The 27,433-nt window shown below is 42.9% G+C and overlaps 3 protein-coding genes and 1 non-coding gene across 7 annotated transcripts in view; 1 reads left to right on the forward strand and 3 right to left on the reverse strand.

Annotated features, from left to right (window-relative positions):
• Positions 1–201: 201 nt before the first annotated feature.
• On the reverse strand, positions 202–4,636 carry LOC6739669 (delta-1-pyrroline-5-carboxylate dehydrogenase, mitochondrial). Of its 3 annotated transcripts, none has more exons than XM_016174296.2 (8): positions 4,492–4,636; positions 2,984–3,150; positions 2,376–2,849; positions 2,060–2,231; positions 1,811–1,998; positions 1,531–1,753; positions 1,096–1,463; positions 202–1,040 (listed from the first exon to the last, which is right to left on the reverse strand). In XM_016174296.2, exons 2-8 carry the CDS (start codon positions 3,046–3,048, stop codon positions 806–808), a joined length of 1,725 nt encoding a protein of 574 aa, XP_016032904.1. In that variant the 5' UTR covers positions 3,049–3,150; positions 4,492–4,636; the 3' UTR covers positions 202–805. The 3 variants fall into 3 exon arrangements, with proteins under 3 accessions (XP_016032904.1, XP_044778982.1, XP_016032905.1); XM_044923047.1 differs by lacking the exon at positions 4,492–4,636 and adding an exon at positions 3,468–3,524; XM_016174297.3 differs by lacking the exon at positions 4,492–4,636 and adding an exon at positions 3,370–3,476.
• Positions 4,637–5,230: 594 nt separating this feature from the next.
• On the reverse strand, positions 5,231–6,622 carry LOC6739077 (keratin-associated protein 19-4). Of its 2 annotated transcripts, none has more exons than XM_016169090.3 (2): positions 5,482–6,622; positions 5,231–5,427 (listed from the first exon to the last, which is right to left on the reverse strand). In XM_016169090.3, the coding sequence occupies exons 1-2, from the start codon at positions 5,855–5,857 to the stop codon at positions 5,402–5,404; spliced, it is 402 nt and encodes a 133-aa protein (XP_016032908.1). In that variant the 5' UTR covers positions 5,858–6,622; the 3' UTR covers positions 5,231–5,401. The 2 variants fall into 2 exon arrangements, with proteins under 2 accessions (XP_016032908.1, XP_002085871.2); XM_002085835.4 differs by having other exon boundaries at positions 5,231–5,401; positions 5,482–6,564.
• A 1,691-nt stretch (positions 6,623–8,313) lies between these two features.
• LOC6739671 (poly(rC)-binding protein 3) overlaps positions 8,314–27,433 on the forward strand; it is an 87,890-nt gene continuing 68,770 nt past the window's right edge. The window contains exon 1 of the mRNA XM_039294296.2: positions 8,314–8,747. The gene's annotated coding sequence lies outside the window, so the exon portion shown is untranslated. The remainder of the gene's footprint in view (positions 8,748–27,433) is intronic.
• Positions 17,706–17,777, reverse strand: Trnac-gca. Its single transcript has one exon. It is a non-coding gene; the product is annotated as a tRNA-Cys (tRNA).

Genomic DNA, 27,433 nt, shown 5'->3' on the forward strand with positions numbered 1-27,433 from the left:
ACTAAACCTTAAACTTCATTTGGATGCTCTCTTCAGACCTTCAAGTTTCGAAGTTTAAATTCTACTGGTTTCTAATCTTTAAGAACTCATCTTATTCCAGGGTAAGGAATTGGCACAAACTATGCGGATAGCATTTTGGGTTAAACGAAAAGTTGAAAGTGGAACCCAAATAAGATATGATTTCAATGCTCACTGGAGGGGTTATTCTTTTAATTTGTTATATTTATTAATATGAATTTGATGCTTACGTTACATGTAACTAGGTTTCACTTTATCTCTTCATGATCTTTCACATTTAGTATTCAGAATGTATTGTCGTTTGATTTCACATACATAGGTGTGTACATTAAGTATTTCATAATTTAAAACGGTTCAACCAATTCAAGCAATATCGATAACGAATAAAACATAAGGCGGGCCATTTAATTATAAATCATATAATTAAATAATCACATTGCGTATAAATCGTACGTTAAATTAATGATATTACATAGTATTCATTTAAAATATCAATGTCATGGTGTGTTTGTAGTACGAAGGTATCAGCATATCAATTTACAAACTTTCGAGGCATTCTCATGGGTTTTTTTGAGATTCTTAGAGTGTGTGTGTATACAAATCGAAGCTATCTGAACTAGGTATGTAGATGTTACGGGGCGGGTCTTTGGGTGTTGGAGGTGTTTAAAAATATTTCAACAAAATACATTTATATATGTTTATATAGTTAGTAGTTATATGAGATTCCTGTCTGGTTTTCACTACTTTTGCTCATCCCATTCCCCTTGCGCATCTTCTGTCGGCCAGCTTACTCGCACATGTATGGATAGTTAACGTCCCGCAGCGGCACAAAGGTCTCCTTGATGGATTGCGGAGAGGTCCAGCGCAGAATATAATGTGGTCCACCGGCCTTGTCATTGGTGCCGGACATCCGGCCGCCTCCGAATGGCTGCTGGCCCACCACGGATCCAGTGGACTTGTCGTTGATGTAGAAGTTTCCAGCGGCCATTTTAAACTCCTGCAGAGCGCACTTGACGAAATCCCTAGAAGTATACGTTATGAACTAAAGATTACCCTTTGTATATAGAAGTTTCTTACTCGTCCTGCCCGAATACTGCTCCGGTTAAAGCAAACTTGGTAGAGGTGTGCACCAGTTTCATGGTCTCAAGGAGGTCCGACTCCTTGTACACATAAATTGATAGCACGGGACCGAAAATCTCCTCGGTCATGATGCGGTCCTTCGGATCCTTGCTGAGAACAATGGTCGGATTAACGAAGTAGCCCTTGCTGTCTGAGTAAGTGCCGCCGGCGAGAATCTCGAGGTTCGGGGACTTTTTGGCATGCTCAATGTAGCCCGTAATGCGTTTAAATGCTTTGTCATCAATCACAGCCGATGTGAAGCTGCTAAAGTCTTGAACGTCGCCGATCTTCAGCTTTGCTGCCTCGCATACCAGGCCCTCCTTGATCTGCGGGTGAGGGGTTAAACAGGTCAGCGTTGCGAAAACATCGCAATCTGATGCCTTTTGAACTTACCTGTGGCCACAGGGATTCCGGCACATACATGCGCGAGCAGGCGGAACACTTTTGGCCGCAGTACTCAAATGCTGAGCGTATCGTGGAGGTCACCACTGACTCAACGTCAGCTGATGCATGTATGAAGTGGAAATTCTTACCGCCACACTCACCAGTCAAGCGGGGAAAGTTCACGTAGTTGTCGATGTTGTTGCCCACCTGCTTCCACAGGCGGTTGAAGGTTCTGTCGTCGGAGGAAATGGTATTGAACGGGAAAATCAATAGACCGACAATTACTTACGGCACAGAGCCGGTGAAATTGATGCCCGCGAGGTGGGGACTGGCCGTAATCGTGTCCCCAAACACGGGCCCATCGGCGGGCACAAAGTTGACGACTCCATCGGGCACTCCCGCTTCGCGCATAATCTTAAAAATAATCCAGTTGGACAGCATGGCAGTGTCCGAGGGCTTCCACAGCACGCCGTTTCCCTGCGAAAATCGAAGGCGTTTGCTTAGTTAATTGGTATTTCCAGCTATTGGCTAGCCTTACCATCAGAGCTGGCGTGTAGGACAAGTTGCCACCGATGGCCGTAAAGTTAAAGGGGCTGACAGCGGCGATGAAGCCATCAATGCCACGATAGCGCAACGAGTTCTTCGTGACCTTTATGTTCTCGCTGATGGGCTGGTATTTAGTGACCTCCTTCAGAAAATAGGCATTCATTCTGTAAAATAGAAATTGCATTTGTATTGAATATTATAATTAGGAAAACTTTTCTTCCATTTGGAAAATCATTAAAAAAATATCGATTCGAACAGATTTGTTTTGGTTCCCCATGTTCCTTGTTATGAATTATGGAAACACTCACCGTATAAAGTCGATAAGCTCCGCTGCCGAATCGATTTCCGCTTGGATCGCAGTCTTGGACTGGCCCAGCATGGTAGCGGCGTTGAGATCCTGGCGGTACGTCGTTGCCATTAGGTCCGCTGCCTTCTCCCAGATCTTCAGGCGGTCTGCAATCGACACACGGTCCCACTTGGGCTGCGTTTCCACCGCCGTTTTGATGGCCTTCTCGATGAGCTTCTTGTCGGCGTAGTAGAAGCTGGCCAGCTTGTGTTGGTGGTCATGGGGCATGACCTGGTATCGAACGTCCGGCGTCTTGTACTCCTTGCCGCCGATTACGATGGGGATGTCTTCGCAACTGGAGGCCGTACCCTTCAGAGCCTGCTCGAGGGCCTTACGCTCCTTAGAGTTCTTGCGATATCCTAGGATCGGCTCATTGACGATCGGGAAGTCCTTCAGTTTAAGGTCCGGTATAACGGAACCAAGACAGCGAGTGGAACTGAAACAAATGAAGCGCTTTCAATGTAATATAACTTATAAGAGCTGTATGACGGTGTATGCATAATGTGGTAACTTATACATATTGTGTAAGTTTTAAATGATTAAATATAAAGATTATAATCTCACGCATACCTTTTCAGCACGCTCTGCTGAAGACTAGAGCACCTGGATGAGGAACTTCGCAGGATTCGCAACATCTTGTCGGGATTTGGGGGCCTGTCTCCTTCACTGCCGGATTATATAAGCGGTTTCTCAGATTCTTCGTCGTCGTCGGCTCGTACCACCTAGAATTTTGCTATCTGAGCGATAGGCCAGCGAAAAGAGCAAACGTTTGATTAGTATTCATTTATCAGCAACCTTGGCAATTCATTGGGGGTCCGCGTCGAGTCGCGTGATTTTGATAAGCAGCCAAACGTGAAGCTCCCGACGACGACACACCCCCCAGATAAGGCGCAAAACCAAAACACTGCGAACCAAAAGTATGCGCACTTGCAAGAAATTCTAGAAGGTGCACTAACTTGGCCAGTTGGTCAACCGAGCGGATGACTGATTTATTTTCAGTTTACTTTATTATCGATATCCACGTTCCCGTTCCCCCGCTCTCACACGCACTCACACACAGGCGCACTCAGAGCGCTTTTTGCACAAGCAGAAGCTAAAATTTGACGAGCATCAGCTGTTCTGTCTTCAAAGCGCACAGTGGGGTGAGAGCGTGCCAAAGCTCACACAATATAATTCATCGCAAATTAGTAAATTTATGAATGCTGCTTTATATGTTGACTGCCTTGAAGGCTGGACCAATAAATACATATTATCTTAAAAACATTTTACAATTTCTACCCAATTGGTGTCCACTGTGTGTTTAAAAAGGGAACTTAACTAACTGCCCATAAAAGCGAGATTGCAATCATGTAATTTCAGTTGCGGGCTGTTGTCTCTTTCCACTGTGCGGTGGCTACGGAAATTTCCCATTGCCGAAACCAGAAAGATGGAGAAGGGGGTTGAAGGGGATGTGAGCAGAAGTACATATACGTATGTAGTTCTTGTGTTTTTTAACTGACGCTGCCTTGATTTATGAAATTAAGCGGTACAAATGGTGGGGAAGAGGTGTAAAAGCGGCGCAAAAAGTAGAGAATCGAAAAAACACCCTACGGTGCGCGTGAGCAGCCCCTGTGAGAGGGAAAGAGATGGCTGATAGAGTGAGAGAGGGGCAGAAAGGTGGCGAATATGTGGAACAAGCTCTTTTAACGTAAGCATACTTTGGCTCTTTGTCTTCCTCTTTCCGCTCACTGCTTGTCAAGTGCTTAATAATATATTACGATGAACTAAAGACATTGATATTTATGAGGAAGGAGAGGAAGTTTATGGAAACGCAGGGAGCGGGAACACAGGGAAATTGCCTTTGGAGGCCGAATGTAAAACAAATTTATTTACTGCTCAGCTGTAGATACACACGCACACACACAGGCGCATTAGAATGCAGTCGGTTGGCTTTGTTTTTGTTGCTTTTCTTATTGGCCCCAATTACGCAATACAATGTTTTTATGCCGCCTATTGGCCTCCGCCTTTCAACTCGCCGTCCATCCCATTTGCACCTGCAATTCAACTATTCGGCGCTTTTCCACTGATTTCGGGCTTACTTTGTGTGAGTTTCAGGCGACGGCGGCGGAATTCGGCGAGAGCACGACGTGTGGTGTGCCTTTGTTTTGTGTTTTGCGAGACTATTGGTCGGTCGAATTTGGACTTGGCTAACGGCCGGGAACTATCGGCAGGCCGATACTTTTTTGCCCCCTTACTATCGTGCACCTTACAACACTGGCCATAGCTATCGATAAGGCGCCAAGAATGCACCTGGTTCAAACTTTGTCGTTTGGTTATCACGAAGCAAGAAATATTTGCCAGTATATGGTTATATATGGGAGCACAGCCTCTAGGCTGTGATATGACTATTAAGATGATCAGATGTGCGTACACACTTAATGACTAGATGCTAAAAGCAGAGAAAAGAATGTATACAACCCTTTAATGTTCCCACAAAGAGTCATTACTAGATACACTTGGCTGCATCGTGGACATACATAGGTTCGAATATGCTAGAAGAAATACAAATTACCAGATCAGTGCCTCGAGCTAATAAAATAATGCTAACAGGCAGCCACTAGGTGTAAATTTTTTTTACCAGGTACACTAGAATTTCTATAATAATATTTTTATAATTATGTAAATGTTTTGTGTTAGAATTTTGTTCTTAGGCCACTTGTCATGTTGTCTTGATTTTGATTTTAAGGCGAGGTTTGGACACGTCATGGCAATCTTTTTCTTGGTTGAATCACTTTTCCTTGTAAAAACTAGTGTAACCCACTAAGAATTGGTCTTGACTTAGACATAGTACATAAATAATATATTTATTAGCACTAACACACTTATGGAGTAGGATGACTTAACCGTGTACACTAAACTATATCAGGTTGCGGGCTTCCTAGCCGTAGTATCCGCTTCCGCCCGCACTGGCTGTTGCGAATCCTCCACTGCTGCTGGCGTAGGCCACGTCTAGAGGAAGAAACAGGTCCAGAACACTTGTAGATTACTTGGGTGCTAGGAACTGAGGTGCTCTCAGCCGGAAAACTCACTCATGCCGTTGCCGCCGTAGGGATATCCCCCAAAGGGGTACCCGTACTGTCCGTATCCGCCGTACATCGAGTACGGGTTGTAGCCGGGGTACGAGTAGTACGGATATCCGCCGTAGCTGTAGGGGTATCCGTACATGCCGCTGCCGTATATGTTTCCGTATCCCGATCCCGCTCCTGCTCCTGCTCCCGCATTAGCGCCGCCGTAGTAGGGATATCCGTAGTACTGGCTCGCAGAGGGCTGCAGGAACATCGCGACCAGGAGCAAACCGAACCAACAACATGGAGACCGGCTCGACTGCTTCACTGACATGATTTTGCTGGCCATGTTTGTCGTGTGTAATCCTCGAACGTTGACTGAATGCAAAAGCCCCGGCATTAACTGGTTTTATAGAGTTTGCCGCCGAATGTTTGCAATTTTAAAGCATAAAACGCTTTTTTAATGGAGCTTAATCGGGCGCCCATCAGCGGCTGCTCGGTTTGCTCGTTCGTGCATGACCCAGCCGGCGTATACGCAATATTTTGAAATCCCAATATAAACGCTCCGCAAACGTATGTATTTAGTGCGAGTTAACAACAAGAGAACAAAACAAAACAAAACTATTTGGCCCTTATTGGCCTATCGCCGCGATTACTCACCCCACATCTCATCTGATTTCTGATTGCCGTTTTGCTATCAATTTAAATTAGTCAGCCGCTTTTTTCGCCAGGGGTTCACATTTATTCTGCGTAAACACAGTCATTAACCTTAAAATTGGTTGATGGTCCGCCCAGTCATGTGCGATGCCAGTGGTGCTTTCCACTTCTTTGAGGTTCATTGCCGACCTGGACCGTGGTCAATGCTCATTTACGCCCTTCGGATGAGGTCAACCGTAATAACTCCGATTCTGATAATTAGAATCGTATTGGTTTTCGGATTTTCCACTGCGATTAGCTTGGTCGTTGGCCGAGAGTTCAGTGTGAGGGACATTTGGCTACAGACTTCTGGCCTTGGTCATGCATCGACGCTGAAACTATTCCACAATGCGAATCTGTCAGTTTGGAAAGTGATACTTGAGAACTGCATAATGGAAAGTTCAACGTACTTGCAGATTAATTTTTCCTGGCTTTGAAAGTAGGCGATATAATTTGGTTATACAACACTTTGTTTTTTTTAGCTGAATATGCCTATCCTTACTATTTAGTGACTTTAGATACGATGGGATTACTTTCTATATAACTATAAACTTACATTACATTTCATTAGACACATCTCGCATAGTAAATAAGCTTTTAAAAATGTGAAAAACGCAAGTCGTGGGCAATCGCAAAGAATTGTTCTCAATACACTTTGTAGCTCCTGCATATGTGCCCGAAAAGTATACAACATGCCATTCATAAATATTTAAGGCCTTTCCCGTGCCCAACTCATACGTGTTCGTGTAGGTGTGTGTCATTACACTGGCCAACAATGCAAAATGTCACAATTGGAATTGTCCCGCCTTTGGGTTCCCATGCAGCTGACGTTTGCCTTCCGCCGCCCGCTCGCTCACTCTCTCTCTGTCTCTCTCTGCCGGGGTGGTTTCTGGCTCTCTCTTCTTTGCCGCACTACTCCAGGTAGCTCAGGTGGGTTTGAGCCGCATAGGTGTTGCATTCCTGCTGCCCTCCATTAGTTGAGTGAGTTGCTCCAGCCGGATGCCCACTGCGCATGCTCAAGCCTGGATGTGCACCGATTTCGGGACACCCTGTATTCAAGTAGTCTCCGTTGTTTGAGCCGAGTGACTTGCTTATGAATTCGGCTTGGTAATTTGTGTACGATTTGAAAGGGTTTTATAAAAAGATTGAGATTTTAAAGATCTTGTAAAAATAAATTATTCTTAAAACTATTATCAAGTATTAATGCATTTTATTATGACCCAATATAACGCCTGATTTTCTTTAAAAAATATGTGTCTGTAAGTTTAACTTATAAAATAGAAATTTTGGTTATATTACTTCTTTGGAAAGCCATTGCTATCTAGACATTTAAAAATGACTCCTTGAAAGTTACCATTTTAAAAAGGGTACGTTTACCCGGTCCCCAATTTAAGGACTTAATTTTCCAGACCCCAAACGAGCAATTTTCATATTAAAAAGTTTGTCTATGCCGAGCCTAACTCCCCTCCCCACTTTCCGCTGGAAAAATTGAAAGCTATCCCTTGAAAAACTTCCGCAAACTTTTCATTCATTTAGCCTCATACTTTCGCATTATATTTGGGACAGTGAAATGCTAATTGTTTGTCCAAAACGAAAGGAACCTCCTTGTAGCCATCAATTTTTCAGCATTCTTACGTGTAATTAATTAAAAATTTGATGCAGCAGCAACTTTTGTTTGCCGTCGAAATTACAGCAGCAACAAAAAGCTAATTAAAACTTAAAATAATATAGGAGTGCAACTGGAGCCGTGCCGTGACCCACAGAGATCGCCCACTCGAGAGTCTCACTCGCTGGCAGGAGAAATTCACTCAAAGCGCCGAATTGCAACTGAAGTGTTACGCATACGCCGCGTGGGACCGAGCGAGATGCCATCCTGCTGTGAGTGAAAGCCGGGCGAAAAAATAAAGAAAAAATCAATTAAAATGCACTCGAGTGCACCGCGCTTCTGTACTCATTTTTTGGGTTTAGCAAATTTGTAAGAAATTTTTGAACGAAAATAAGCGAGGCAGAGCGTGCTTTCTCCCTTCCTCGCCATATCCACCTCTCGCTTGCTCTTTCCCTTTCGCTGCGTGTGCGTGTGTGTGCGTGACTGTGTGTGTGAGAGGCGGGGGGATATTTCAATTCAGTTATTTGTGCAATTTCGCTCAGTCAAGTTGTGTGTTCCTTGTGCAGTGTGTGCGCTTGGCATCCATCAATCAGCCGACCGAGTTTGACGAAAGGAGATAAGATACCCAGAAATTACCCAAAAAATTTACAAGATACCTCCAGCCTTCCCCCGCCTGGCGACCGATATCAGCGGATTAAGTGCATCATCCAGAAGCAAAACGCCGCCACAGAGAGGGAGGTAAAGAGATTGAGAGCGGGACAGCGACCACGGGAAATAACAGTTTCAACAGTTTCGACAGCTAATAACACTCGCTCTGTGCCTGTGCGTGTTTTGCCTCTGTGTTGGTGACTGTACTTTTTGGCGCCCAAAAGCGTTCTCGCCCAACAACAAACACTAAGCAAGCAAACAAACGGAAAACATTCAAACTAATTAACAACATTTTACCACAGCGAAATTTAATGTAAACTCTGCGCCACCAAATTGACAGGTGAGTTCGGACTGCTGAACAAATATTCGAAAACTATGTATTTATAATGATTTATTTGAAATTACGAGCAGTTCTTGTTGCCATGTTATGTTAATGGGTATTTGATTGATGTTCATATTCATTGGCCGATATTTTAATTATGCCACATTGATGGGATATCGATATTATCTGGCATTTTATGCAGATGAATTTTAGGCCTTCAACAGTATGCTAAAAGTGACGTTCACTTTTAAATTCTAACAATTAACAATTTGAATACTTGAATTTCGTAAAATAACTCTGAAAAAGAAATCACCCATTGAACTTTGTTTACTTCTTCAATCTTTTTAAACATTTTCATTTAAAAACAAGTTATTAATGCGAAAACTAAAATCCATATTAAGAAAATCCAATAAAATTTGAACAACACCGACTATTCTCCTCCAACGTCGTAATGCACTTTGTTCCTTACGGGGCAAGACAATGGCCCAGACACAAGGACACAGACAATACAATTTGATGGGACTCTCAGGATCGGGAAAGCGGGTCTTGAGCGGGCGGAGGCGGGGGTTGGAGATTCGGAGACTAATTAGAACTCCGCTAGACGTCATAATTGGGGCCGATGGGGGTGTGGTCTGCGGAGGGGCTGGTCGCGGCGGCGGATGTGAAAGGATCTGGAGCGGGAGCGGGCTACAAGTGCATTAAGTAGGCGAAGACTGTGAAAGGAACCGCTGCTTGGACGGACAATTTTCACTTAATAGCCAGGCACCAAAAATCCCGGCAATGGGAAAGGGGGGGGGGGGGGGGGGGGGGGAGAGAGAGAGAGAGAGAGAGGAGAAGGCGAATGTTGAGCACAAAGCAACATGCCGCACATCTGCACAGGGCAAAAAATAAGAAGAATAGCGAGAAGAGTGCGCCAGGGGAAACGGGAGAAAGGGGCGGATAAATAGAAGAGTGAAATATACAAGTATTTTTACCGTGCGCAGTAATGAAAGGCCTCGGGCATAAGTTTTAAATAAATATTTGTCCCTCTGTATGTGTGCATGTAATTCAACAAAAACAACTGCAAACACAAACAAAAATGTGCACGGAATGATAGAAGAAGACCAAAGAATTGGACAAGCCGGGAAACAGAAGGCACTGGACTGAAAACACGGCATATCAAAATTGTGAGGGCCAAAAAACAAGGCCCGATGTGAAAGTGTAAAACTTGGTAATACTCTGGCAGGGCAAAAGATACAGTGAGTTCTCGAAATCTGGAAACATATGTAAGTGAGACCTCAAATAACTTATAGAATTTAGCAGAATTCGTTGCATTTCTTGAAGAGAAAGAAGAATTCAAAACAAATGGAAATAATTTTATATATCTTAAAGTGCCTATAAACAGCATATTCACAATACAACTGCGCTTGCTCGCTCTAACACGAAACAATTTGAGGTCCACTCATTTGTAGGGTATAATTATGGGTGGCTCCCACGAATGGTTGAATAGAGGAGGGGGTGGGGGTTCTGTGTTGCAATGGGGCGCTATGATGTGGCCAAGTGGTCGGGGCAAGGTAAACATGGCGAGCACAACAGGGGTAAGAAAACTGGCGGCTCTCCTTCGCTGCTGACTTACCACCAGGGGCGTATCTCGGGGGATTAACATTTATATTTTAAATACTCATTACATTTATACCTTAAATATTAAGTATTAAATATTGGGACAAGACCACAAAATCCTTGAATTCAACGGTAATTTCCTAACCATCCATCCCACCAGTTATTCTCTCAGTGTAGCGGGCGAAGGAACTGAAAGTAGGTTGAGGTAGCCACTGTTTGGCGCCGCCATGTTTAGAAAGTGCACACAAAGCATAAGGCTAACAAAAAGGCTAAGAGCGAGTGGCGAGAATGAGCGAATTTCGCTGCTAGAAAGTTTAACAAAAGGTTTGCTTAGCTTTCATGTAAAGCGTAAAATATAAACAATTAAGCAGTTGGTAGACAGTGATCTTCTGTCCAACAACCCATTTCTTGATGCACAGCAAATTATGATTTTTTTATTATTCGTGTCGTGGAGGTTTTAGCTGGAAACAAGTACCGATACTTCATGAATACATAATACATGGTCTAAATTATAAATTCAATGGCAAAACAATATATCTATTCAATGCACATTTGCAGCTATTCAGTATTTATGAGCACACTCGAATGAACTTTTGTTTTATTTCATTTTATCGGTGGATATAGAAACCAATAATGTGATATGGATTTTAGTATTGAAAGTATTGAAATATTGTTTTTCAACTTTTTGCCATATTGTTAAATTGATTGAGCAAATATAATATCATCACATTATCTGTTGAAAGGCGTTTCACTGAGACTTGAATTCCAGTTAGTAGTAGGCTTACTATTTTAAATCGTACAAGATGTCCATAACTTTCAGTGCATACTCTGCCACCATCTTCTCCATTTACTAGGCCGCCAAGCTAGGGCTTTACTACTTGAAAATTTGGACAAAGCAGAGGTGACCTGGTCCATGTCCCCGCTTTCCAATTTCCACCACCCACTTTCTCCGCCCGCCCAGCATCCTGTGCCGCTTGCAACGTTGTCTGACTTGAGCCGACGAGGCCTACAAAATATGACAAATTACAAAATAATTGTGCGCACAGTCAAAACGATGTCCTCGTTTTTGCTGCTGGGCTGTGGTGTCCTTCCTTTCATTCTTTCCTTGCCTTAACCCCTGACCTGCCCCGTCGTCATCGTGAGCGTACCTTGCAATATTAATGAACTCTTTTACATCGTCTGTCATTTCCATGGCGGCAGTGTAAACCGCAGCAGAACCCCGCACCTCATCCTTCGCTCTCCCTGCTGGGCCGAGTCCCCCATGTCTGCCTCGTTCCAATACTCATTTGGCTCCTATTTGCATGGCTTTGGTTCCCGAACGGGCGGAGGAGGTCGTCCTTATAGGGCCTGTATTTACTTTGGGGCAGGCCTAGCGAAAAAATTGTACGTTTATGCGGTTTGAAGTGTTGAATACCCAATGATCGTGATCCCTTAAACTAAGATTTTTCTTAATGTGTAAAATATTATTATTTCTTATCATTTAAGACAAACTTTAAAAAAAACTGAAAATTTAACAACTTTAGGGCTCGTGTTTCGAAGCTTTTTATGAAATAAAGTAAGACTTTGGTGAAATTACCAAATTTGAAATGACTTTATCTTAAAAAACAAGAAAATTTTAACATGGAATAAATTCTTTTAAAAATATTTGTGGTACACCCAGTATTGATTTTCTGTTCTCTTCAATTTCACCATAGCAGTAGTCACAATGAAGTCAATTCCATCATTCTTGTACCCTGCGCCATTGATCGTGGAATCCCTCCGCATAAACACGCCTTTTTGCATGCCGTAATTGACTGTTGTGCAGGCAACCATCCACTATTCACCCGCAACTGTCGCTCTAGGATTCCCACCCCTCCAAGCTCCGAGCCCCCGGATCCGCGAGTCCCCGACTTGCAGCCCCCAAGTCCCCGGATGCTATCCAGCACCACCCCTTTGGGGAGCATCCGGGGCGCTCCCAAGTGAACGCGTTGGCAGTGTTTAAAGTTTGTTACTCGAAATGCATTTTATATGGCCCGTTAGCCGTTACAGTTGTGTTTGCATTGGCCCGCGGGTATTCATTAAAGCAGAGGGATCCGCACGTGGTAAGTGGGTGGTGCCCGCCCAGCTTTAAGCTGACAATATTCCGGGACTGCCAGCTGAACGGACGAACGGACGGAAGGAGAGGAGTTGAATGCGGCGGGGAACGGCAAGTTAGTTTGGCGTCGAAAAAAAACTAAAAAGGAAATTAAAGGAAAATGTTGCGTCGCTGCTCCTCTGGTTTGAGTAATGGAAGTTCTGTTGGGTCGGAGCATTTGAAGGGGACCGGGGAAAACGGGTGGGACGACGAATGGATTTGGATAGACAGGCCAGACGCCTGGAGTTGGCTTATTACATGGGCCAACTGCTCTGCGTGCGAGTGTGCTGGCCAAAAACTTATTAGACAGTCGGAAATTGAATATTGTTCCTGCCAAATTGTTAAATGTTTGTCCTGGTCTCCTCTCTGTCATGTTGATGTTTCCTGTTTCGGCTTGATTCCATCTCCATCTCCTCCAGGGATACTTTGTCCTTCATGTGTGCGGTTTCACCTCCATCTACCCGCCACATCCGACTTTCAAATTGTTTTGTTATGCCCCGTACGGGGGCAAGTAATTAGAGCAATGTTCACATGTGCAGCCAAAGTTTCCGATGTTCTGTTGATAAAGTTCGTCTGGGGCCCTTGGCCAAAGTGCGAAAAGTGTTGGGATTAGCACACAGTGCAGGGGAGCAGGATGTGATGATAGGGGGGTAAGCTGGATCAGAGAATGGATCTGGATGTGCGGCAAAAATTCTTCTTTGCTGCACACAAGAGCAGGGATTTTAATTAACTAGCTTGGTGCAGTGATTTAATGCAGGCGCTTGCCACCAAAATCTAAACTCTTAAGACAAACTATAAAATGTAAGTACTCGAAAGCTTTGCGATTGCACAGCCGAAACCAATTAGCATTTTATTTAACTTTGTGAAATACAAGTCAGTGCTGATTATACGTGCCAATTATTTGACATATTTATTAACTACGAACGTTTAAAAAAGGTGTTAACTATTTAATTTTGATTTGTAACCCTAGAACTGGTCAATTATTTGTTCATTGCACAGTGGTGGATATTGTGATATGGTTAATGCAACTTAATACAGCTGTGTTTTGAATGTGTACATTTAAATTACTCGCAAATCACATAAACCACCTCATTGCATTGAATAGTCCTGCTTAAGTGTTGCAGATACTTATCGACGTGGTTTTATGGTAGCCACATACAAGATGTGCATGCCTATTTAATCCTACCCATTTTTGTAATCTCCTCAAATGTTGCTCTAAATTGAGAAATCAGTCTTTGTTGGCATGGCGCATAAGTCCTCTGCGAGGATAAATATAAACACTCCTAAAAGCCGCAGTCGCTTCATTAGTTACATTGCAGCCCTGATAAGCTCATTAGCGTAATGCAAGTAACAATGTTGTCATTTCGCCACGGTTGCATGACGATCCCGAGGTGTCTGGGGGACACGTTGCGTATACGCAACGTGTGCACTGCGGGCAGGGGCTCCAAGGAGGCGGCTGCTTAAATTGTAAGTAAACCATGGAAACCACAGTTTGCCCGAGAGCAGCCCGTGCTCCCCGGAGCAGCCCGCCCACTCACCTGGAGCTTATTAAAGCCCTTCCGCTGCAGACGCTTTCAAAGCGATTTCCATTCCCCTGCCCGGCCCTGCCCTGCTCCCCCCAGCTTTCTCCAGCTATCCAGCTATCCATCTATCTATCTATCTTTCTTCTCGTCTGTGTCTCTGTCTTAATGCCTCTTGAGTGCTTCGCTTGGCTGGGCTTAAACTCTTTGCTGGCATTTCAACGCTGCAGCAGTTTGCAATTTCACTCCCCACCACCTCGAGCCTCGGGTTTCTATCCATCCTCCACTCTTTAACCCCCAACCAGCAGCCAAAAATCTCCCAATTCCCTGCAACTTTGCCACTTTGCATTTGCTTCACCCACACACTCGCAGAAAAACTCAAAATTGAACTTCAATCTTCTTCCTCGTGCAACAACAACAGCACAAAACACAAACGCATGTAAATTGGCCAATTTTGAATAGCCGCCCCACCACCCTCCGCATAGACACGCCACACCTACCGCCCACTTTTACCATCCCGCTGGTTGGTACTTCTGCTTGGCATCCGGGCAGATCACTGCAAGAAAAACATAGTGAGTATGTTTATGATTATGTTTTAGAAAATAAGCATTTGAGTTGGTTTAGAAGAGCTTAAATCATTATGCATTATTGAGATTTTTTTAAAATTCTCGAATAATTCTAGTGACAGAATGTCATGAATAAGCTTAGAAGGTTTGTTCATCACTAAAATGATCGAATTTGGTGCAGTTTAATTCTCTTTATCCTAGTTGATAATATTAAAAAACTGAAATCAGGGGCTTAATGGCGTAAAATGTATCTATTCATAGATGTAAATAAATAAATTGTATTAAATATTTAATATTAAATTCGGTTCTGTGCATATCAGTAGCATCATTTGAAGCAGTGAAAAAATTGCATAAAAATCCTTTTCTTTTCGGCTTCTTCTATTGATTTGTAACTGGCGCACTTTGTAGGATTCTCCTGGCCTCCGCCTCCGGCTCCTCCGACTGCTTCTTCCAGTCCCGTTGGCATTTTATTTGTTATTTGCTTGACAGCCGCTGAGCCGAGCTTCTCCAGGAACTGCATTGGACCTAAAAAAAATGCTGGAATATGAAAATTGGCAATTGGAAAGCTTTTGCGTTTCTTAGAAGTAGAGTAATGAATGCGAATTGAGAAACTTTGGCAGCATTCCTAAGCTGACATTCGGATTGCTTGTGCTGGGGAATTTTCTCGTCTATCAATTAGTCCCATGTCGTGCTATAAAGCACATAAATCTTTACATAACATAATTCTCCTTTAAAGCCCCATTGCAAGCATTCAAAAGATTTCATTTATCGGATAAATGTATAGAAATATATAGATACGCAAACTATCCAGGATCTATCGCCTCTTTTACAACAGGATTCTCTATAACTCCTCGTGGCTTGGAGGAGTCCCATACCTGCAGGCTCTGGAGGACAAACCGATTTCGATTTGCATTGCAATTAGGAATCCTGTCGCATCTTGAGCCATGTTGGCAACCTGAGCGGTAATGAAAAGTTGCGGTTTTCCCTCTCTGCTTTCATTTCTAGCGCAGACCACAACCAATCTCCATCGCGGAGATGCTCCGCTTGGTGGCGAGGTAAAAGTTTTAATGAAGCTGCCGCCGCCACTGGGACCGTGCCCCACCAGAAATCGTTTTCGTTTTCGTTTTCGGTTGGGGCAAGCCATCAATCGGGAAATGGAGGCGGCTCCAATCCCGAGCAGTGGTATGTGCCGCTAATCAAATTAGAATGCCAAAGCTAGCGCAACATGGCAACCTAGCTGCCTGCTGAATTATGAGACAGCTACTTTCTGCGGTCAACCGAAGTTTGACGAAGGCAGCTCGACGTCGGTGGCGCTGATATTACTCCGCATTAATTATTTGCACCCTCGACTGTGCCCGACCCGCCATAATATTTATTTAAAATTTTAATGAGGCGGTGCGAGTGAGTGGTCCCAGGAAACGGCTGCTGCTGCTCTAATACTCGTACTTCCCTGCGGTTGCCTTGACAAATCTCGACTGCGAGGAGTCGACGTACAGCATATTTGTGCGGTTCTGCAGCCACCACAATATATTTCCACACACACACACAGAAGTAGTCTTATACGCAGAGATACAGATACTTAGTTGCAAACATCGTTGCATACTTTTCGGTGCACTTGGACAAGGACACGGGACGTGTGATTGATGTGGACGACAATGGCACTCGGGAATGGAGGGATGCGGAGGTGGGCGGTCGGATGGGAGCTTACATGCTCTTTACATGGCCATTAGATATATCATACGTATCTCCAGCCGAGGCTGCCAGAAAAAATATCGTTTCAAGCTTGATTCCTCCTCTTCGCTTTTCTCGGCTTTTCTGAGGGGATTTGTGTGCGTAATATATTTAAACTGATTTCAACTTGATGCATCCACGGGAATAGTATCCTGTGCAGTATAAATAGCTAAGATATATAGAATTTTAAGGCTGCTCTTGTGTGTGTTTTTTAGGGAAGATATAAAGTGCCTTTTGCAGCCAAATTCGAGTGTAAACCAGAAGATATCCGCCTTATTTATAACAAATTTATCGTCCTGATTTTGAATTCGAAATGGTTAATCACCATGAATTCTTTCTAAGCTTCATTTTCTATCGTAACGGAAACAATTTTATTATTTCATTGGTGTCGTTAATATATATCTGTTATTGGCTTGTCATTTCGACCCATGTTTCCCTAAGCCAATTAGTGAGTTTTTTCGAAATTCTGATGTGATACTCGGCACTTCTAGCTATTTGCATACTTTTTGCCCGTTTGCGTAGCTTTCAATTAATTTAACAATAATTCTGTGTGCTTTAGCCACGCAGAAAACATGCAGAAAATCAAAAATAATTACAGAAATAAATGTATTCGTTTTGTTTTGCTGCTGTACTTGCAATTTTTGCATATTTCTGCGTAGCCATGTAAATGGCACGGGAAAATTGCTGAGAAGAAAATAAGCGAAAAATAAAAGCTGAGAAATCTCGGCTATAAATACACGACGTCAGCGAACGGCGACAACGACAACTACACGCTGGCACTCCTAAGTGCCCCCCAATCCTACCGCCTTCCCCGTTGCCGCTCCCACCAATTTGCAGGCGGGACGGATCGGATGGACGGAGCTTCTTCGCTCTATGCCAAATGCGGTGGCCTCAGTTCCACAACAACGCTCGAGAGTCGTCAAAGGGCTGGGGGCAACAACTGGGGTCTGTCCTCGACCATCCCTCCTGTCCCGCACAGTGGGGCAGTACCAGGGGTAGTCCTGCGTGTTCAGGACCTCGGAAATGTCACTGAGGTTCCACTTGGCCAACATGGCGGATGAGTGATTGTACGAAACTACCCATTACCGAGCTATGTTAGTAATCGCCTCACGCAGCTTAAGAGATAGTTAGCTAGCTATTGGGGAAAAAGAAAATGATCATAAAAACTAAGAATTGGTCTAATAAAATGGGCGAATCTTTCCACTGTGCATCCTTTTGGAGTGCCTCCCCTCATTCGTTGGTGGAAAATGTTTACGCAGCTCAGGCCAGAAGTGGTTCATGATGCCACGGCAATGGCAACATTTTAAGCTTCATCGGGCATGGAGAGCTTGCCACTGGAATAGTTGAGGGCATTGCGAAGAATGTCCGTGAAAAACGTCTCCAGGAGAGTCCACAATATTTCGCTGGTGGGCAAACAAAATAACGAGTATTGCTCAAAAAAAAAAGAAGGGGGCACCCGGATTTGAACCGGGGACCTCTCGATCTGCAGTCGAATGCTCTACCCCTGAGCTATACCCCCACTTAAGTTAAAAGAGTTTAGAAGTCGAGAAGGAAAACCATATTTCCTTGGCCTTAACTTACGTTTTGATTTACTTTGATGTCCTTGTCAACTGGTGAGCATATGTGTACCCCCATTTAAAACTAATAAAATGTTAGATACCTTCTTGTTTAGCAAATAACAGCTTATGAAATTAAAAATATTACATTTTATAACAGTTTATTTATTTTAAAAACGAAATTCTCTGTATAATCTTTATAATCATTATATTCACACCTTATTTTTTGCAATGCATTACCTTTGCCGAGGAGGCAACCCTAGCGGATTTCTCTCTCTGTTGTGTCTGCATCCGAACCGCATATATGTTGTCTATATATTATGTACTAAATCTGTCGTTTTCCTTCAATATGTCAACGTTGTCGTGGTACTACCCCTACCCACCCCTTCCACTACCTCTTAGTCTGGGTCTGTTCAGTGCAGTTCAGTTCTGTTCTGGTTGCGTTGTCGTCGTCGCTGCTGAAATTTAATTAATGTGAAAATTTGCACAGACTCAGGCTATTTATAAGTTGTTGTAAGAGCTCGCCATGACATAGCCAACCCCGTACTGCTGCCTCTGCCCCTTGGATCATGCAGTGCCTCCGGTAAATGCCATGTGGAAATTGAAAATTGGGAATTTTCCCTGGAGAGCTGAGCACTAAACTTGGCTTTCTGCGGGCGGGTGAATATTTTTCGGTGTTTTTGGCTAATTTAAATATGCAAAATGTTGCATGGATTGATTTTCGCCTCTGTTTGCAGAAGGTTGCTCTCATTTCGGTGGGTGGTATTGCAGTGGGGGTGGCAAAATTGGGATGGGGGCAACGGTATGGAAATGGAAAATGGATAGGTGTGCCAGCACCACAATCAAACACTTCAAAGTGAGCCTGAAAAGCCTCAGAACTCTGTCACTGCCAGGCGGCTCCTCTCGACACAATTTCGATCGACCGACCTCCCTTTACCACGGTGTCGATATTCAGGTGTGCCCATGTCCCAGCCCATGTCCCTGTCCCAGTCCCATTCCCAGTTGCCCCGCAATCCTGTGGTGCGGAGCGGTGTGGGGTGGAGTGTAATTGAATTTTGATTTAAAGTCCTTTGATATATCAGAAACAAAGTGAAGTCTTCGACTCACTTACGCCAGCAACAGAAAGGACCTGGACCAACTTGGGTCAATTCAATTCAATTTGGATGCCTTTCCCCACCTTTGGGGCCCCCATTTCACTCGAAAGTTAATCGATAAGCCCTCATTCTCTCCTCTAAAATCCGGAAAACCGAAAACCCCAAAACCAATAAAAATTCGTTGGAGTAAACTGCACAACAGTGGATGCGATGTGTGGGCAAAGTTGAAAAGTTGTTGCAATAATTGATTTGTTGCAGATGTTTTGGGGCTTTGCCGGCTTTGTCTGCATTTGCCAGGCATTTGGCAAATGGAATTCTTTCTCTGAATTCCCTCTATCTCTCCCTTTGTCTCTGCAGCTGTTGAATTATTGCTATTCTATAGTAATTACTCTGATTAAATGGCAAGTGGCTGTATGCGTGCGTTTTATGGTCGTGGAACTGGGAAATTTAATTATAACTATAAGCTAGCCATCAGTGGAATTGAAATGGATATCGAAAGGTTTTGCTTTAGATACCTTACATTCTTATTCTACTTGTTACTGGTAGAGGAAAAGGCAATTCTTAACTTGTTTAAAAGTATGCAGGGCACGCTTTTGACCCTACAGGGTACTCCTCAAGTACTGGTCATCTCTCTGGCACAAAATCCTTAAAGATGCAGAGATTTATTATGATTTCGATTTGCTTATCAAGCTGCATCTTAATTACAACAATTTTTAGAGTCTAAGGGTGCTGGGTATCTGGTATCTAATATGTATTTAAGGGACTCGAACATAGCGATCTGTTGTTTTAACTGGCTCACTTGCAAATTCTTCGCCATTTCATTTCCATTTAAAGACGAATATTCAATATTTGATAGAAATATTATACTCATATTTTTGTGTACTTGGTAATCTTTTGCCGTTATCCTCACAAGCTTAAGTCAAGCACAATTGAGTCCTAACCAGGACCTTACTCATTATAGTCTCATTAAAGCTCAACAATCTAATTTATATGAGTTAACCAAGTCAACCCTTAGAAGCAAGGTTAGGAGGACCTATATAATTGGCGTGCGCAAACTGTGGCAACTCTGGCGGAAAATATTTTTGTAAATTCAAGCAGTCGACAGCAAACGGGGAATTCGGACTGGAGCGCATTCCCAAAGCCAGCAAACGCTTACTTTATGCGGTGGCCCAGCCACACCCACTTTTTGGTAATACTTTTCTGACTTTCCATTAGCCGCCGGTAATAGATCCCCAAGCCCCTTTCCACCGAGTCCTAGTCAAAATGTGTTTTCGTACAGAGCCAAAAATATGAGGAAAAGTGAAAATAACGCAGAAAAACCAGCAAAACCAGTGCTCAGATATTTTAATTAGAATCAAAGTAATTTGCATGGTAAACAGGAGATAGAAAATGGGAGCAAGAACAGATAAAGTGGATAGGGGTAAAATGTGAAGAGAAACATGCGTGCAAAAATTTATGTGAAATTGAAAAATTACCAATTTATTTGAGAAAATACGAAACAGAAGCTAAAGGCTTCAACAAAAACAAATTCACATGAGGTTCATCAACAATTTGATATTTCACTTTAAAGCTCAATGCTCTGAATACAATAGAATAATGTTAAATGTAAAAATATTTGAAAATTTCGATAGAAAACCGTAACGAAAGTTATACAATCAAACAAAATTGTGGGCTTGACAGGTTTTTGTGGTTAGTAGATGTTGGAGTGGGCGTGGCAACACTCTGATCCGGTATGGAGGGATCACAAGAATCTAAAAGCTTAATTTCAACGTTCCATCATTTATAATTCTGGAGATCTCGACGTTTATACGGACAGTCGGATGAGTGGACATGACCAGATCTACTTGGAGAGCAATCCTACTCAAGAATATATATACTTTATATAGTCGGAAAGGCTTCCTTCTTTCTATTCCATACTGTTCCAATACCCTTTTATTCTACGAGTATCGGGTATACAAATTAGTTCTTCAGGTTAACTGTAAATGAGGACCGAAATATAATCATTGGAGTTAAAATTGCCAAGTGAGTTATGAGCAAACTAAGTTACAGAACACGCTTTTGGTTAATAGTGTGATAGGTTCGTACATTTAATTTAGATTAATCGTGTACAATGATAAACAACTAAAAACTAAAACACTCTTTGTTAGTATTCCCATAACATCCATAGCTTTTAAGACAGTTGCAAGAGCCAAAGACATCCTCGCCTTAAGACAAGCATTAGGGGATGGCCTTAGATTAAAATTGACACTTAACTGCGATTATCACAAAAAAGCTTTTTAGCTTTTTCAACTAACAGGCCCACAGGCATTCTGCAAATCTGAGCGAGAGTGGGAAGATGGGCAAGTTGACATGGGGCAGGACATGCAAGGCAATCAGTCAATCACTCAGTCAATCCGTCACTCATTCGCTCACGCATTCAGTTAGTCAGTCAGTCAGTCAGTCAATCTAGAGGGGACAAATCAGAAAGCCGGGAGTCGAAGGTCGCCTGCCACCCAGTCCTTAAATGGCCCAAAAGCGTTAAGTGTCCTGTGTTTTGTCCTCTTGCTTATCCTTGTTTAGGAACGACAACAGCAACATCAAAGTGTCGGTTCCATCGAAAATTCAATTTCAATTCCGCTTTCTGCGCTAAAGGACATGCAAACTAAAACTGATTTCGAATGCAGCTGCTCAAACGGTAATCAAAACTCACCTGGGCCAGGGGAGGCTATAAAATTTGAAGCAACCTGATGGCATGTAAACGGAGAAGTTGGCCAGGACCCTTCAACTTGAGTGGTTGGTGACCAACTTTAAGCAGGAATTTTGAGATGGACGAGCGAGGGTGGTTAAGCTGATAGCTCTAAAATGTTTCTGAGGCGTAGAGATAAGAAGGAAATTAGGATAAGATATCAAGTGTGTCAGATAACTACCGACTGGTTATTTGAATGTAATATGCCTTTGGGTAAACATTAACTGGAAATCGAGCTTGTTCACCTGGTTCAAATAGATTCATTGTTATGCGGCAAATATTGCTGTATTAACTTCAAAACAAGAAAGAATGTTATAGTCGAGTTTGGCGACTATCAGATACCCGTTACTCAGCTAGTGGAAACGCGAAATTTTATAATTTTTCTGGGATACCGACAGATATTGGGGAATAAAATGAGAAAAAATTGTAAAATTGTTTAAAAGTGTGGGCGTTACCGGTTTGGCGGCTTTGGGGCTTTAGAGTTGGCGTGGCAAAAAGTTTTTTGACAAATCGATAGATATTTATAAGACTAATAAAATTATGAAAAAATATCCGAAAAATTTTCCATTATGTGGGCTTGTCAGTTTTGGGCAGTTCTAGGGCGTTAGAGTGTCTTGGCAAAATGGGTCAACAAAGACGCGCTGCGTCTATGTCTCCAGAATCTGTATGCTTAATCTCAACCCTCTAGTTTTTATAGTTCCTCAGATCTCGAAATTCATACGGACAAGCGGATCAAGATCCTGATCCTGATCAAGAATATACTTTATATAGTCGGAAACGCTTCTTTCTGCCTGTTACTTACTTTTCAATGAATCTAGTATACCCTTTAACTTTACGTGTAACGGGTATAAAAATGTGTATTCTTTACCTACGACTACTAGTGAAATATTCAATTGACTTTTAAGTGGATAATGTCACTCGGAAAATGCAGCGCGTATCGGTAAGCGAAATTGTTTAATCTCAATATATTCAGCGTGATATTAAATTTGTTTTTTAATAATGATGGTAATGCTTAAACACCTAAATTTGCCAAAAATATATAAAATGTCCCAAATGTCCTTCCCTTTTCTATGAATTTTAATTGACCACTTCTGAAAGGATGAATGTCGCCCAAAACCTGAACAATTTTAATGCCCAAAATATGACAAACTATGGAGAATGCTGGTTGCAGAAAGTGTCACAACAAATCCCGGTCAGACACTCCCCACGCCCATGCCCCATAAAAAAAGCAACGGAATTTTCACATCATCATTATAAAAACACAACCGTGAAAATTATCCGCTCAAGTGGTGCTGTCTGCGGGGAAGGAGCGCAAGGAGCAGGACCAGGAGCAGCAGGACCTGTCCAAGTCCCAGCAAACGCCCCGCCCCCTGCCCCCTCCTAACTTATTCACTAAAGTGCTGGCCCAAAAGCATTTAGAGGCAAACTCTGCGACGCGTCAAATGCCTCACGGCAACTTTGTTGTAGTTCCCGTTCTTAGCCCCATTTCCTCGCTCTCCCTTTCTGCCTTTCTCTCCGTTCTCCGTTCTCCGTGTTGGTGTTGTAACACGGCAAATAAAAATTGAAAGCAAATGAGACAGGAGAGACAGAGATGGCCTGTCCGCTCCATCCAGGAAACCATCCTCCACGCATACACTGAGAGAAAAACCGATCTTATTCATTTCTAATTTCGTGTCTTGGAATTTGGCTTTTAATGCCTTAAGTATTTATTTTAAATGCAATAAATTATTTTTATTATGTTTCACAATAGTAAACGTAGCAAATTTAATAATTCAAATATAGGCCTTGCAATATTTATATTTATTATATGTATATATTGATAATATTGAAACGTGTTTCTGAAAAAATTATTGTTACAAAATATATCTCTTATAAATGTTTTTTATGAAAATATTTTTTAAATATATATATTTATTGATTTTAAAAAACAACAGCGTATTCCAAATTCGTTTTGCTTGTGCATATGAAATGTTCGCAGTGCAGTGTGCCTCTTTTTCTCCTGCGTCCTTTGTGTCCTGTGCCTTGACAGCTTGCGCTAGAAACGTTGAGTGTCTTGTGGGGTGGGAAGTTTGCTGCCCGGCTCCTAGTTAATGCGTGACAGAAACACCCCTGCAGCCGATCCTCCACCACGCCCCCTTCCCCATTTGGAAAATTCAAATTTGATGGCGGCTGTGGCTTCCGTGCCCGGCCCTGCTCCTCCCTCCCCTCCCCTCTCCGCCACCCTCTTCCAGTTCCGGATGTGAGGCAACAGCAGTGGAGCTTGTCTATGTCGTCCTTTGTGCCTCCTCCTCGCCAGCCCCTCTCCACCACGACTACCTGGCGCTATCCTGATCCTGACTCAGCCTGAAAGTTTAAGCGAATTAAATTATTTGCTTTTTAGATTTCAATATTTCCGCAGCTGAGATTTCAGTCAATATCCATGGAGAGACGAGCCCCGTAAATGTTGGCTGATGGCGGAGGAGCGGGGAAGGAGGCGTGACTGGTATAAATTGGGTTTTTATGATGTGTCTGTAATCATAAAATGCTTTGGGGCGAGCACTAAACATTTGTTGAATGTTCATTGAAACCCATTGTGGGAAGTATTTTTGCCAGGAAATATTTCACGAGATATGGAAAGGGCGACCATTTAGATGTTTTAAAACTTTTTGTGAAAGGGAAAAACAGCAAATTAAACAGAATCTACATTTTAGACGATGCTGAGATGAAAAATGTTTATGTCACATCCTTAACGAAACCACAAATTACTGTTTTCGGCAATAGATAACTTATATAAATTGGGCTGATCACTAGAATTTAAAAGCCACAAGAACTGGTTTTATTTTCCATACCACTTAAATGTTTTCCTTTAAGTTTTTCCAACCAATATTTAATTTTGGTGCTATTGGGTAAAAAGCATTTTCCAATATGTTTTGACTATTGAGTAAAATGGAACTTTAATATTATTTAAATTGGTTTTAGTACAAATTTGGTTTCATCACTTAGTTATCTGTTCAAACACATTTTGTTTCCTCATTGTCTGACGTAGCATGATTTGATGGTTCGAAATATATTCATTACTCTTTACCCTTCCTTGTAAAGTTGGGCTTTTGTTGGCCAAGAAATTGCATACCAATCTCCGGTGGCCAACCCCTTTGCCTGTCCCTTTCGTGACAAATTACCCCTTAATATTTCACATGGTTTCGCATTCAACCATCAAAGTTTAAGTTGGCATGCCCAACTGAAAACCGACCCAACGCCCTTTTTAACCTAGCAGAGCAATTCTCAAATGATTTCCTAGCACGCTTTTTGGCTGAGCTTTTCGGGCAAAAAAGAAAAAAAAAACAAAAAACAAAATAAAACCTGGGTTTTGCCCAGTTGACTTTTGGCTGTGGGCTCCTTTTCGGGTAATCACAATCATTAAAATAAATAATATACAAACAAGGACGGCCAACCGAACTGCTACGTGCCCCCTGCTCTTTTTCCACTTTTATCGCTGCTTTTCTTTCGGTCTTTTGCCTTGTGCCATTTAAATTTCTACTCTAATTCAATTTTGTCGGCAGCTGAGTTGGCCTTTTTTCCAATTTTCTCATCTAGGCTGGTCGGCAAAAATGTGAAATTAAAGGAAAATTATTTCGAGTCGACGGAAACCTTAAGCCTGATTATTATGAAGCCAATAAAAGTTAATTTTTTTCCGCTGCGCAAAGTAATTGCAGCAGAGGAAAGGAGTTGGCCCAAAGTTTCCAAGGGAGTAAGTAGTGGGTAAACTATTCAAGCGCGCATTCATTCACCCAACCATCCAACCGACCATCCACCCAGCCATCCAACCACCCACTCCGTTTGCTCCTGCTTTGCTTTGCTTTTGCTTCTGGTTCTGCTGTTTGCTGCGGTGAGCCAGTCCCTTGCATGCTCCAATGGTCGCGTAAAACATGCCATCATCATCATCAAAGGGAACTACACCTAAGCGGCCACGAAGCCGTCTGTTCAGCTTGTTCTGGCCAGGCCCACACATTCTGGCCAAGACCGAGTCCGATTCAAGTGCCGATTCCGATGCGGATTCCGATTCTGGCACTGAATCTGAATCTGGCTGTGACTAGGAAACGGCTCTTTACGTCCGGAAAGTGAACTTCTGCTGCACAGCTCGCATTCCTTTCCGGATCGGTAAAAATCTGCCTGAAAATCTGAACGTCGCATAATATACGTTACTTGTAGATTAGAAGGGTATAGTATATTCGTTGAAATGTGTGTCAGACCCTATAAAGATTTTATATTGTTGATCACGATTACTTGCCGAATTGATCTGGACATTTCCGACTGTCCGTATCTGTCCGTATGTCTGTCCGTATGACCTCTGTGTTCTCGGGAGCTATAAAAGCTGTGCAGATTCAATAGATGAAGATTCTAGTGACGCGTCCGTTTTTTTCAGAAGGTTCTCCCTCCCACTTTAATGCCCACAAAAAGCTGTCACAAAATAAAAGCAAAGTTTGTGAACCAAAATTATGAGTAATTAAAAAAGCAAAGTCGAGCTCTTTATTAAGTGCAAAGAATATTCCGAATCCTTTATGAATGGGTGTTTTATTTTAAAATAATATGTTAAATTTCTTAATAGGAGAGGTTTTTCTTTGAGTGGAAAACTGCAGTGGAAAACCCCTACTTCCTCGCTTCGCCGTCTGCCAACAGCTTGTCCAACTGCAATGGGGTTAGCCAAGTCATGGATCACTGTTGATTGGGTGCTAATTGTGGTTGTGATTCTGTTTGGCTTGGCAGCGTTAATTGAACTCCTGGTCTATGGCTTCTTTCCAGGTGGTGTCCAGTGAGTCGGAGCTACCGACGGTAGTTGCCTCAAAGGTTATTGCCTGATTGATTACGCATCTTGCAACGTTTGTTTCGCATTTGCCGCTTGGTTAGAAGCGTGTTACGTTCAACATTTTCCGTATACCTGTACTTTTTAGATGCAATAAAACCTTATTTTTTTATGAAACAATTTCGTCAAATCCTTGATACCGGTACACCGCTTAAAGTAATTAAATAATCTAAAGTGGGGCAGCCGCCAGTGGAAAGTTGTTGCAAAGGCTTAAGTGGCAAAGGGGATGATACATCATGTGAAAGCACTCCACAGTTATTGGGCATAGCGATATATCCCCCTTTCTTCTCCTGATGATTCACTTGAATAAATCATTTAATGCGTAGCATCCTCTTACATCCCTTTAACCCCCCCCCCACCCCCCTCCGCCCCTTTCCCAGCTTCAGCACACGTATCCACCGCAAAACTGTTTTGTCTGTGGGTACACTTCCGTCACCCGACTTTGCCCCACTAATTGCCCGCGAGACAGGGAAGCCTTTGGCAATCTGGCTCTGCCCTCTGCCCTTAACCCCTTGGTCCTTGGTCCTGGGCTCTGGACTCCCCCGCCGTGTGAGTGTCCAAAAATGTGCGGCTGCTTTGGACCCAAAAGCGGGACTTTGGTTTGGCTTCGCGGTTGACACTGTTTAGTGAACGGATGCGGGAGAGCTGGTTAAATGAAGCAAGAGCACACAAACAGGATGTAGGAGTAGAGGGGGAATTTAGAGGGAAAGTTCAGAGGAGAGGGGAGTGGGTGGATCTGGGTGACACGGGCTTAGCCTGATTAAAGGATTTTGTACTTAACGCTGAGCTGAGCGCTCGCAAGGTGAGCGCGCGCATATTGATAAAAATAGTCATTAAAAGGGTTGTTCGTGCTCGTTGGCACGCCCCCTCGGCGCACATCGCCCCCTTTGTGCTTTATAAATACATTTTAATTTAGCTTTGTGCATTGGAACATATTTAAATTAAGAGGCAACGGCTTGT

Source organism: Drosophila simulans, chromosome 3L (assembly GCF_016746395.2).
Source record: "Drosophila simulans strain w501 chromosome 3L, Prin_Dsim_3.1, whole genome shotgun sequence".
Taxonomy (NCBI): domain Eukaryota; kingdom Metazoa; phylum Arthropoda; class Insecta; order Diptera; family Drosophilidae; genus Drosophila; species Drosophila simulans.